General features: G+C 36.9%; 1 protein-coding gene across 1 annotated transcript in view; it reads right to left on the minus strand.

Moving 5' to 3' along the window:
- Nucleotides 1–4590: 4590 nt before the first annotated feature.
- The window catches only part of LOC149197185 (uncharacterized), a 109051-nt gene continuing 99719 nt past the window's right edge, over nucleotides 4591–13922 (minus strand). The window contains exon 3 of the mRNA XM_089403871.1: nucleotides 4591–5096. Within this exon, the coding sequence (XP_089259997.1) occupies nucleotides 4862–5096 (235 nt within the window). The 3' untranslated portion in view covers nucleotides 4591–4861. The remainder of the gene's footprint in view (nucleotides 5097–13922) is intronic.

Here is a 13922-nt window from a genome sequence, read left to right on the forward strand (position 1 = left end):
GTAGGAAGAAGCCTCGATGATCTGAAGGTAAAATATTATGTATGCTTGTGTTTAATATTATAATGAAATGTCATATGGTTGCAGGTAACATGGATCATTACTTCTATCTTGAGAAGCATGATCAAGAGAAAAAGGATCTCCTCCTCTGAAAGGATGCAGGAAGGCATAAGTCACACCAGATGAAATCAACATAATATGTCCTCATACAAAGTATGAGGTGGTTGACTACAATAAAGAAACTCTAATTGAAAGCTACTGGGAATGAAATGTGTGAGGAAGGAAGAGATCATGGGATATGCAACCCTAATAAAGATGATCAACATCCAAAAGACGAAGAAGACTTGACTAGGAAATCTCCCAAAAAGATATGAAGACTGATGGAAAAGATGAAGACCCTTAACAATGGATATTTTTGGGAGATGTTTCAACATGAATGTAGGATGTTGATACCTACAAGATGTCATGATGAAGAGCCATCTAGTAAGGTGTGATTTAATTTGATGTTATGTTTTGATTTCTTGAATAATATCTAGATGAGTGCATGCAGGTCTACTAGAACAAGAATTGTAAGTACAAGTACAACTGGGATTCATGTGGTGGATGGAAATTCCTGAAAGAAGCATGATGGGAAAGAAGTAGCTGCATGATGAAGGTTCCAAATATGTATCAAGAAGGCCAATTTCCATGAAGAAAGGAATGACATGACGAACCAAGAAGGAAAGTGATCGATGGTTGATGCCCTACAAGGAAGAAGCTCAACTGAACTCTATGACATCAAGGAAAGAAGTTGATCAAGCAGCTGAAGGACCCACGAAGAAGAAGTTGTTGATGAAAAGAAGAGTCCCTTGTTAAGAAGGAGCTCTGACAAGTCCCTGATCAAGAGGGAGCTTGGATTAGATCACCCCTGATTAAAAAGGAGTGACAGTTGTGTTTTTCTATTTCATGTGTCATGCACTAGACCAAGACTAACAGCCGTAAGTCTAGGTGAAGGCCATGAATGGAAATGAAGACACATGATAGACACAACATTCTTGTCTTCATCTGGGAAGAAAGAATGGGAGGATTGGGTAATCATTTGGCATCTAATGCTCTTTGAGGATGTGTAGGGCATCCAAGATAAGAGTAGGCAAGAGGACCGATATTCTTTGAGGGCTAGGAACCCAAGCTAAGAATAGTCCTAGAAGGTCATACTCAATGAACACCCGAGTGGGTATGTACCTTGAGAGACAATGATGAAGGTGTCTATAATCACTGGTCTCACCAGCGTTGTAGTTCATGGTCTCGTGGAGATATGGAGTTGTTAGTCAAGGCCTTGCACTGTGACAATGTTGGTTATTATGATGCTATACAGATGGGTTACCAATCTGATTCTTCTTGTGAGAAATTCTTCAGATTGAAAATGACCAAGTACCATTATAAATACCTCACTAGTTAAGAGGGAGTGTTGAAGAAAGTGTAACTAGGTTCGGTATTTACAAATGTAATTTTGATCTTTGTACTTGTCAAGAAGAAGAAATATTATTTTTGTAAATTATAAGAATGAGATTCTTTTTCATTCCATAGGTCTAAGAAAGTCAAAGAGTCAAAGACATGTGTAAAGAGCTCTTCTTGAGCATATATGTAATATATATGAATCAACCTAGTGTCTAGAACAACCCTCCAAGACAAGCACAATCTTCTTGAAAAAGGCAGCAAGCAAAACAGTGATGTCGACCTGCAAAAATGAATTAAATAGCTAGAAGAAGTCATGTCGGCTCACACATAAAGACGCGCCTCTTTGTTGGTTCATGTCGGCTTAATATGGAGGGCTAACCATTATATATACCCCGAAAGGGTCACCACAAAAAAAACAATTTGTATAACTCGAAAACTTCAGATGGTGCATGAATCTCGATCAACCACAGCAGTACGGAACTTCTGTTGGAAATTGACAACTAATTAATGTAAATTTGGGTAAAATTGTATTAGTTATTGACAAGTTAGTTTTATACCAAAACAACAATTATGTAACTGAGGAGGCTCATATAAAACTGATGAATGCCCGAACTATTGTAATGGAGAATCATTTATTGATTGAATAGAAATTCCAATCCCTTGCCCCGTGGATGTTTCCTTGACACCCTGTCAGGGTTTTACCACGTAAATCTTGAGTTTTTACTTGTGTGGTTGTATTCAGTTTCATTTTCTTTCTTGTTTAGTAACCTCTTGTAACTACAACTTCGAATTACTCTACGATTTCGAATGGTACAGTAAGTACGGATCTCGTGAATCTCAGACTAGTCTACAACTTTAGATGGAAGCAGGAAGATAGAATCTTAGACTAGTTTGCAACTTTGGATGGGTGCATAAGGCACAGGATCTCAGTGGTGAGGTACAGGATCTTGGTGATGAAATATTGTATCTCGGTGCAAGTAATAAGTGTCTCGACCTCCTTATAATCACAATTTCAATACTAAAATGCAATCATACAAGAATGTGGTCACACAATGTTGGGTAAGATCACATAGTACTCGGTATAACAAATATGATAAGGATCTCAGTGGTCCTACAAGAATACTCTCAATATACATACATAAACCTTGTTGTTATCTCGTGAAAGTGTAGAGATGATCACAGTGTTACAGCAATAATGATCTCCATGATCACAGTGTTACAGCGATAATGATCTCCATGGTCACTTTGATAATGCAGCGATAGAAAGACCTCTGTGATGCATTGATAAAGCAAGCAATGGTGCAATTGTAAGGATCCTTGTGGAATCATGATGATGATCTCGATAAAGCAGTAATGATGATGTTGATCTCAACAGTAAAGAAGAGGATTGGTGTCTTGGTCTTGGAGTGGCCTAGTGGGTCAAGGTTCATGGTCTTGGTGTTTGTCAATTGGAATCTCTATAAGAAGAATTATGTGTGGGTTTTCCTCTCCAAGAGGGAGAGGTTTTGGCCCTGGCAGAATGCCAACATCTTGTGTTCTTGTCTCTTTGTTCTTTGGTAGCTATTTGATGAAATAAGAAACACACACTTTAATAATATCAAAGAGAAGATTTTGCTAATAAGAAAATTAAAATGCCTCACAAATAGTTATCAAGTCAAGAAGAATCTCATTAACTACATGTGCCCCAGATTCTTTAACTTCATCAACTTGTTGCGAGAGGAATTGGAGCACATATGGGAATTTGTATAGTGTTAAGAAGAGCAGGCTTGAGCAGTGCAGGGCAGAGACCATGGTGTATGTGCACACCAACCTTCGTCTAATTTACCAGCAGAGGGATGAGTGGTCACACCAACCTTCGTCTAATTTACCAGCAGAGGGATGAGTGGTTGAAGGGAAAAACAACGATGTGGTATGTCTTTCCTAATGATATGGGTTTGAACAACAGTGTTGAGTTGGCATTGGCCAACTTGGATCTTAATGAGCCAGTGCTAGAGCCTATCACTTTTGATGATGGTGATACTCTTAAGGGGCCATCCTCCACACCAGCAGATGTAGAGATGACATTGGATACAAAGGAGGAGGATGCAGCAGAGGAGAGCAGTGGTGACCATGATAGTCATGCTGATTTTGATGATGATAATTGATGACTCAAGAGCTACCTATTGCCTTGTACTTGTAGTTGTTTTGTATTTGTTATTTCTATTTGCCATTGGCATTGCTACTACCTATGTAACACATTTTGCTTTTGATGACTTAATAAGAAAACTGCAGTTTCTTGTCTTTCTCCTATTGGAACATTGGTGAATCTATCACAATTGTATTTGCATGCATAATATTACTTTATAAAACTTATAAATTTTAAATTTACAATGTAGAATCTCAATCTATATCTGAATTTGTATCATGAATGAGAATTTGTGTTAAAAATGTCTAATGTTTAATATATATATATATATATATAAAACATGCGCTACGTGCCCTGTTCCAAGTGGTCAACGTGCGTGCACTTCTTAGACACTCGAATTTTTGTGTCCTATGTGTCAACATGCGTGCACTTTTCAGACACTCGAATTTTTGTGTCCTACGTGTCCCATGCCCCGTGTCAATGACTTAGCATGTCTTGAGTTCTAATATTTGTGTAAACTAGAGATATGCATAATCTCCACAGCCTCAAAGTGGATATCAGACTAACGCACCATCTAGATCCAATGTCTGTTACACGGGTGCACGAAGTATTGATGGATAACCCCACCCACAATCATCCGGGCTGTAGAAATGTCCATGGCTTCTCTGGCTGCAATGACCCTGACATCCTGATAATATTGATATTATCTCAAGCATTGACAGTCAGCCATCAAATGAAATGTGGATGTTCAGACTGGATTACACCGCATATCCAATGCTCATTGTCATTCCATACTCGGCATTAATTGAAATTTGGGTATTCAGTCTGGGTTATGCCACGTATCCAATGCTCATTGTCATTCCATACTTCCCAATACAAGATTAACAGGACTACATCAATCATATACTACGGAACTCTCAAAATTCATCCATTTATGACGAAAAAAATACTATAGTGCAGTCTACTTATTGTTTTCAGATAATATAATAATATGCATAAAACATACAATTACACTAAAAGATGCATCAAAGTGTTGAAAGCATAGCTGAGCTGCCTTATTATCTACCAAAATAAATACATTTGATATCAGATGCAAAATACGGGGAACCTCAAATATGTTCAGAAACCCTTTCCAGGGTTGAACAGGGTTGAATACGTATTCTAGCCCTAACGAAAGAATAAAGATGCACACGATAGAATTATCCGGTAGCTGAATGACACTCTTTCTACTGAAAGAAATGATGGCGTAGCTTCTGATTCTGATGCAGATGTACTTGCTTCTGATGCAAGTTGTGTAGAACCCTATTCATCTGTTGAGCTCGACCCACTACCTTGACCGTTTCTCATTTTTTCTAATGATGCTTTCATAGCTTCTTTTCTTCTATTGCTGGCAAGCACCTTTGCCCGAAGCGCACTGATATTTGGATCATTCTTTTCCTTTGGTTCCTCTGGAGGGGGTGTTTTCCTTTTCCCAGCATGTGCCTCCTTTGTGTAGAGAACACTGCTTACCAATACAGCACCTGTGATTGCAAAAAATCTTTGAAGGAAAAGAGAGAGTTAGGAAGGAAATGATACATATAGATATGAAACAGAAGATTTGTATTTAACTTTTAATACTGGTTGTGGCATATCAGTGATTTTGAAACAGCGGTTAGAAGAAAAAGTACACTCCATATTGTCATTCATTATTTACTGAATTCTTAATGTATTTTTAAGCGAGAACAATTAAAATGAAATATTATGTAGAATGGAGGATTGTCAGATGAATGAAATCCTTTGTCTGAAAAGCCATGGTAGAGGAGAGAAAAAATTGCTTTAGGGGAGAATTGGCAAAAGCAAATTTTAAGACCGCTCGTTTCCTCAATTTTTTTCCACAGAAAAATTGCTTATATTAATATATAATATACTTACAAGATACCCCTTTTCAACTACATTATAAGACCATTCCTTCTAAATCTAGGATTATGAGATCACTTAAAATTTAGCTTTACTAATTTGTCTGACCTACATGACAAGCCTTAATTGAAATTGTGCTGTGTAACAAAAATGAAATTCAATCTTCTTCAACTGAAGTCCTCGAGAAGGCTTTATTATGTCCACTGATATTCAAATGTGAGACTAAACCTCATTCTGCTAATATTCTTGATCCTCAAACAAGAAAGGTCATTCCTTTTACCAAATTTATCAGACTCAATTTAAAGCACCATGCCAAAGAGTAAGAATTAACTAAGACTTGAGGAAATTGTTAATTTTTCTTAGGGTTATATTGTTCTTTGCTTTAGATAATTGCATTTCATTATTTGTACATTGAATTCACCCCACAGCGACATAACATTATTCAGCAACATATGCAATTATATAGAAAGAACAATGTCATTATCAATCCAGCGGAACATAAAGGAACAATAGAATAAAAGAATTCACACATAGAGACACCAGGATTGGTCGAACACCGGGAAACACCCCACATAGGGAAAACTCTTTTAAATTCTTCTTCTTATTAGATTTTCATTGAATGTTTCAGCAGAGAGAGAGTACAATGATCCATATTTCAACCACAAAACTATCTAGCAAAATCAACTAAACATCCAAGAGATGAACCCAACAATGCTAATAATCAAAATATCTGTGGTGAACTGCCGAATTCTGCGGTCAATTGATGAAATAAAACCCTAGTTTCCAGCCACACGGAGTGTACGTGCGTGCGGTTGAAACCCTCCAACCGCACGAATAAGCCTATATGCTTGTGGTTGCAACTGAAAATTCCATGTAGCAGCCTTGCGGCTGTAAATCAAAACCCTAGATTACACGTGCGAGCTTCGGACCCTACGATTTTGAACCTGTACAAACCAATCTTTGCAAACCACTTCAAACCTGTGCAAGCCAAAATCAAAGAAGAATGAATGATATCTCCAAATGAGGGTCACTTGACTTGTATTTATAGCCATCCAAAGGTGTCCAATTTCCTTTTGGGCTGAACTTTCCTTTTTGTGTACATGTAGGTTTCCATATTAAAATATATTTTTCCTTAACCAAATTAAATTCGTCTAGGGCTGGGAGGGGTCTCTCTTGATGAGGAAGATTGTCCAAAGGAGGGAATTTGTCCCTAAGCTGTCAAATTAATAGAAATTAAAATAAAGTAACCAAGACACTAAATTCTAGGAAAAAATGGTCACTAATATGAAAGTTTATAGTGTACATTAATGCAAATTTTCATTGATAGTTCATTTCAAACTGCAAAATTTCATTGATAGCTCATTTCAAAGTGCATAGAAGACACTACATAGTACATACTAAGAAGCACCCTGGATTGTGAACAGTTAACATGGTTGTTGGGTGTTTCCTGCGAATCAGGTGAGAAAAACAAGGAAAATGAGTGACCCCTTTTTTTTGTTTTTTCTCTTATAGGAAGACAAAGTCTGACTCACAAGACTCAAGTCAGCGTCTATGACACAATTTGAATCTTGTTTGACTCATGAGAATCTAAATTAGGCCAAGTCAAACTTCGAGTAGCTAACTTGATTATATTTGTTCAAAGAGAATAATCAAACTTGGTAATTAATTGTGACTTGGAAGAGGTTGATAACACTGCCTTTTATTCTGATCTTTTCAAATTGCATGTCAAGCAATACTACAGTGATGAGCCATTGAGTCTTAGACTGAGAAATGCTTGTTTTCAACAGAAGGGAAGAATTTAATAGCATGGACTTAGGAGCTTGATCCTCTAGGGAGCATTCGTCAGAACTGTCATTCAGGTGTAATTGGATTCTAATTTTGTAGATAGGATTTCAACGTTTTTTTGTGTTGAAAAGTGTAACTAGGTTTGGTCTTCATAATGACATGTAATTGTGATATTATGTAAAAGATGTAAAGAAGAAAAATGAAATTATTGTAATGGTTGCATCATGGGTTTCATGAGCAAGAGATTTTGATTTTAGTTAAGGCTCCTATTGTGAGCCCTTGGGGATTTTGTCATATAGTCCTAAAAGTCTAAAGAGTCATTGTCATGTAATGAAGGCACGTTACACATTGTAAAGAATCATATTTGTTTTGTAAGTCAGCCTCCAAGACCTTGTCATTAGTCCTCACTCAAGTTGGCCAACAATCAAAGGATAATTCTAAAAAGGTGAATTCGGCCTACTCTATGTTGATTTTTGATAGCATCGGATGTGCTCTAAGTCTCAAAATTTGCAGGGAGGCTTAGACACATGCATTCTCCAATACCCCGAAATCGTTTTGGGAAATCCCACCCAAAGATAGTTTTATTAAAATAATTTATTATTTTTAATGGGACCCTACGTCTAAACTTAGGAAATTAAAATAATTAATGGGTATTAATCTAAACTATGGGTGAAACTTCTAGAAGAAGGCAGAGATCAAGTCAATATGATCCTAGCCATTGATTAGAATATAATCTGGACCGTTGATTGATCAACAAGAGGATTATAAGAGGGGGCTTGATGGGTACTTGGAGAACACACCAGAGGCAGATACTAAGTTACCTAAGTAAGATCGATTTTCTCACTAGTCGAAATTCGACAAGAGAAAATCGAATCAGAGGGAGAGTTGCAGGTGAGAAAGGAAGAAAGGGTATCAGCATCTTTTGAGAATGCAAGGTATCAAGACGCAAAGCAAGAACAGAGTGACGCAAAAAGAGGCAGTGCAGAGGCAGATTGACGTAGAGCCTGCATGGGCAACTAAACGCTGGGCCAGTGAGAGAAGTTTGACGCAGAAGGATTCTGGGGAAGAGGAGTACTTCACCTGGATCAGAAATTTGTCAAGAAGCGTCTGTAAAATTTCTCACTCCTGTTTTGTTGGTTGTAATTTGTACATGAGAATTTGTTGAAGAATAATAAAGAAACCCTCATCTGCTGCACCGGTTTTCCCACATTGGGTTTTTCCGGGGACGATTGTCCAAAAATAACTGTGTCATTGTGATTGTATTTGTGCCAATATTTTTCCTTACATTTACTTTCTGCAATATTTTAATTGTGAAGGCTGCAATAGAATATATTTCGATATTTCTTGTAAGAACATTGTGAATAACTTATTTCTAAGATAATAAGTAGAAGAAATAATATTAATCACTGCAGTAGGATTTCTATTTAGAAATTTTCACATGGTATCAAAGCTAAGGGAAAGCAGAAGGAGAAGTCGAAATACCCAGTGTTGAAGAAAGAAAGGATTTCGAAATTGTTGCAGGGGCAGTGATTCGAATCTCCAAGGGCTTCCGCAGTTCAAAGCCAAGAGGATTAGATTTCGTGGGAAAACTCTCTCTGAGTGAGTCAACAGAGAGGTAAGTCTTTCCGATCGAAATTTTTCAATGGTAGAAGTAACAGCGCAATAGAAGATTCAGCGAGAGAGGTTGTCTCAGGTGGGACACAGTTTTCTCTTGCAACAGTTGCTGGGACAAGTTAGCGTCGGAAATTGGCACAATATGGATACTCAAAGTGTCTCAAAGTTATATACTAGATTAGATGAAGAATTCACATGCCTAGCAAATTCAACGTCAGCAGATGTTTGGTATATTGATAGCGGGGCTTCAGATCATATCACTGGAGTACGAGAACATTTCGCGAGCTATCAAGAAGAACAAATGGGCATCCAAATCACTATGGGAAACAACACAAAATGTACTCCAGTAGGGAGAGGCACCATATCATTTCAAACGGAAGCAAGGACCAACATCTGAGCCACCAATGTTCTGCATGTGCCAAGACTAGGAATGAACTTGATTTCAGTGTCCCAGTTACAGGACAAGGGATACGATGTATACTTCATGGAAAAGAAAGTATACGTAAAGCATCCAAGCTAGAAGAAGAAGAGGCAAATTGGGATTCGAAGCAACAAGTTGTATAGATTGCAGCTTGAGTCACCAATGGCACTAATAGGTAGCAACTATAATGGTGAGAAGGAGCGAAATGAATTATGGCACAAGCGAATGGGGCATTTACACCATGGAGCACTGAGGATGCTCAGAGAGACTATTACAGGAGTATCAGTCCTTAGCAATGTTGCAAAAATCGCGATCGGGATTAAATCGGCGAGGGGAAAAAATCGTAAAAATCGGGAAAAAATCGGAAAATACAAAAATATTCATTTTTTTTCAAATTTTTTAATATCTAAAGCATCTACAACATAAAATAAATACAGTGACACATAAATATGATAAAATAACTAATATATAAGATGTTTAATATCATTTCTAGTGCTACATCACACATAACAGTGAATCATGTCCTAAATAGTAAGTCTTGACTCCTGAGTTTTTCTCCTCCTCTGCCCTAGTAATCGCCTTCCTCTCCTCCTCAGCTCTCAAACAAGTTCATTGTCTGCTAAAAATGACAAATAAAAACCATGAATTCTCTTTTAAAATGTGTTGTCCCTGAGTCGCATGATTTTTTCTTGTCGAATCGCAATTTTTTCAAGATTTTTTCGAAATTAAAAAAAAAAAAAAAAAAAAAAAAAAAAAAAAAAAAAAAACCCCATAAAAGTCGAGCGATTTTATCGACAAGGTTAAAAAATCGCGATGTTCGCAACACTGGTCCTTAGTAGTGAACATGATGACTTATGCAGAGGATGTGTACTAGGGAAGTACACTAAAGCAACTTTTGCCAAAAGTGACAATAGAATAGAATGTGTATTAGGATTATTTTCGTTGTACTTGTTGTTTAAGTCATGCAAATACAAGATCTTCAAGATGTTGAAGATATTCGTAAGAAAAGTTGACTTGATTGGCAAGAAGCATGATGAAGGAAGTTATATGAAGATGACTTTGATGAAAGGGAATGCAGCCATGAAAGATACTCTGATGTTATGGAAAAGCAGTTGATCTCCTTAAGTTAAGAGGGAGCCTGGATAAACGAAAGGGTATATCTCCCAAGTTGAGAGGGAGGACATATTATAGTCATGATGGATATCATGAAGAAGAAATTGGAAAATGCATTTTGAGGTGCTACTGAAAGAAGAAAATGTTACTGCATGTGAAGTAGGAAAGGAAGTTGTATGGTTGAGGAAAATTCTTTCAAGATTCATTTGGGAAGCCTCTAAGTCCTACTGTCATCAAGGATGTTTGAAGACCCCAAAGGTTTGTGTTTACTTATGTGTATTTGAAAGATTGTTACTGATTGGGATTATGTTTGTACAGGTAAATCTCTCGAAGTTTTGGAAGCATGTTTTACATGCTTGAGGTTATCGATCTCTTTGATCGAGAGAGATTTGTTACCGATTTGAATAATCAGTGTGTTGAGGCATTGTGTAATGCTTGGGAGGACATCTAGCCATCCTATGTGTTGATGTCTTTGGGAAGGTGGCATTGGTCATAGAGCTTTGACCTTGCATTACGCACCTAGTTCCCTGGGTTGATGGTTAGAAAGTAAGCCTGATGGTACCTAGAGTGGCTGAAAGATTTAGTCCATCTTAGTACCACCCGAATAGATTGCCCTGGTCAGGAATCTAGTCCGTGGCACCATGAGTGCCTAAACTCTTCATGGTTCATGTGCTTTGAGATCTTCCATGCACTTGTACATGTATGTATGAATACCTCCCTAGTTAAGAGGGAGTGTTGAAGAAGGTAACTAGGTTCAATCTTCATAATTGTGTGCTTGTTTCGATATTTGCAGTGTCTTGTACTCATTGTAAAAAGCTAATAAAAGATCTATTTTTCTTGAGGGAGCTTGAGTTTTACCCATGGCATCCCTTCTCTCCATTTAGGGAGAGAAACATGTGGGTGAATTAACTTTTACATCTTCTCGTTTTCCATTTTAATTGAACACTTAAAATTTACACAACCTCACTCATCACATTTTTATTTTGTTCAAATAAATTTGCTACAATTCAACTTAAGGCTTTGCATTTTTTATTTTATATGTTGATTTGAGCTACAAGCACTTTACTTTGAACAATCTACTTTTCACATGTTCATTAACTTAATTTCTATAAATCATTTCAATTTCATATTGCAGATTCAAGTCCATTTCTTTTGCAAAGTTAATCAATCTTGAGTTCACTTAATCACAAGCATTGTTATTTACTTACATGCAAGGCATCTCTCAAGTTTTATTTTCTTTTGGGTAAATAAAAAAACTATCATAAGGAAAAGCAAATATTTTTCACAAATCCTACATGTGTATGCAATTTTGTGTTTAAGGAAATTTGTATCATTTACTAAACTTTTGCGAATTTACTTGCATGACATAGTAGACATATTAAATTAGTTGCATTTTACAAGCTTCCAAAGCCTCATTCAAAATTAACCTCCAACTTAAGTTGGTTGTATAGACATTTAGGGACCCTCCACCTCTAACGACTCCTCACTGTGAGATCCAAATTTTTCGGCAAGGGTGAGGTCTGAGTATTGGAGCTTAATTGAAATCAATCTTATTAGAATTTAGCTAATAAAATAAACCAAGAGCACATCTACATCACAACTTCACTTTTCTTGCAAATGCAATTCTTGTATTTATGCTATCTTGGATTTATTTGAGTCTTATCTGTGAATATCATTTTTATTTCAAGCATTTATTTTTTTATGCAAGTATTGTGAATTCCTTTATTTTTGCAACTATTAGCTTTTCTTGTACTTGGAATATTCTCATTGGTGCAACACTATTTCAAGTTACTTCATGTATTTGCTACTTTGATGATCATTATGCTCATGAGTAATTGATGTATCTTGTTATCTGAAGCATTCTCTTCCAAAGTATTATTTCCTTTATAGTTGCAATTGGTGTTCATATGCTTATTCTGGTCTCACATTTGAATTGTCTATCAATGTATCTTGATTTCACTTTTTGAGCAAGCTATTGTTATTTACTTGAAGGCATTGGTCTATATTTTGAATATATCATTGAAATTTGCACATTTATTCATACGCTGGCTTAATTCTTGGAAACAAGTTATTTTGACAAGTAATCCAAATTAACTTTCCTCTTGGAACCTCATATCATTTTTAACTTAACTTTTCATTAGGGACCACCCCCATTAGCTAGCCTAGCAGATAGCTTAAACAGAGAGAGAGGGGATTTAGTGTGACAGCCCCTTCTCTTAATTCCCTACCACCAACCACACCTTGTGGGGTTGAAGACTTTTCTCACTGACTTGTAGTTAAGTGTAGGCAGCTAGGTCAACAAGTCCCATTAACTAGAGTCAAAGACTAACCTCTTAGGTGAAGTGAGGGAATAAGAATGCAGTAAAATTAGCCAATTATCTAGTTTTCCCCTTGATCCATATTAGTATGCCCATAACATTAAGTGAAAGCACATGATTGGAAAAATGGTTAAAATATGTGCCAATGGATGATCCACCTTCCTTCAAAAAGGAATGTCGGATGGGAGAGAAATCTGATGTTAGCAAGAAGTGGAGTATCCTGGCATCATGGTATGTGTTGATCATATAGGGCTGCTGGCTAGTTGGCTGTCCAAGGAGGAGAAAAGTTTTCTCCTATGGGTTACCCACTTTTTGGCAGGTAACAGTCACACAAGATCCCTCTTCCTACTTAAAGCTAGCCTATCCATTTTGGATCCAGCTTGAAGAGTGTTTATATCTTTGCTAAAAATGAAATTAATGGCTGAAATCCAAATGGCCAAATCAGATCTAAACGCACTGTGTAGAAACATCTCCCAAGCTGAAATGAGTATTCACCTTGTTAACACCAGATTTGTTCATGCAAATTCAAATGTTAAGTTATGGTATGTTTGTGAGTACCTTGGCCAGAGTGGTACATTGTTCCAATGCTTGGTTTCAGAGTTGTTGCATATGAGTTCAGAGATCAGATACAAGATCAGTATTCCAGCGGGATAGCACATGCTGTCATATTTTTAAAAGGTTTCTAGATCTATTTTTTGCAGGTTTTCCCCATGTATTGGATTGACATTCAGAGTTTGGGGAATGCATGGGAGTATGAAAACAGTCAATGGGAGCTTTCAGATTGTTGATTTGGTTATTTTTAGAAGTTTATATTTTGAGAAACTCTATCCTTTTCAGTGACATTGTTGAGATTCACAAGTGGTAGCAAGAGAATCAAACAAGGACAAAAACAAATCCAAATTCTGCGATATTTTTTAATAGCCAAGAACAAGTGCTCTAGAGAAAGAAAACACAAGTGCACTAAAAAAAAAAATAATAGCCAAGCCTAAGAGAGTGCACTAAAGAGAAGAACCCAAGCTCTAGAGAGGATAATACTCATGGTGCCCATAGGCTAATCACTTTATCAATGAAGGAATGAATCACTTGAATGCAAGTAAAGAGTCGGTGTATAGATACAGAACTCAAGGTGTAGGGAACTTTTTCCAAGAGGGGTTATAAGCCAATGTGTACATGCTCGCCTTATCTATAATCGCAAGTGAGATTAATACGGTATCCC

Source organism: Pinus tabuliformis, chromosome 2_2 (genome assembly GCF_031772625.1).
Source record: "Pinus tabuliformis cultivar Carrire ecotype Pingquan chromosome 2_2, CPIR1, whole genome shotgun sequence".
NCBI lineage: Eukaryota > Viridiplantae > Streptophyta > Pinopsida > Pinales > Pinaceae > Pinus > Pinus tabuliformis.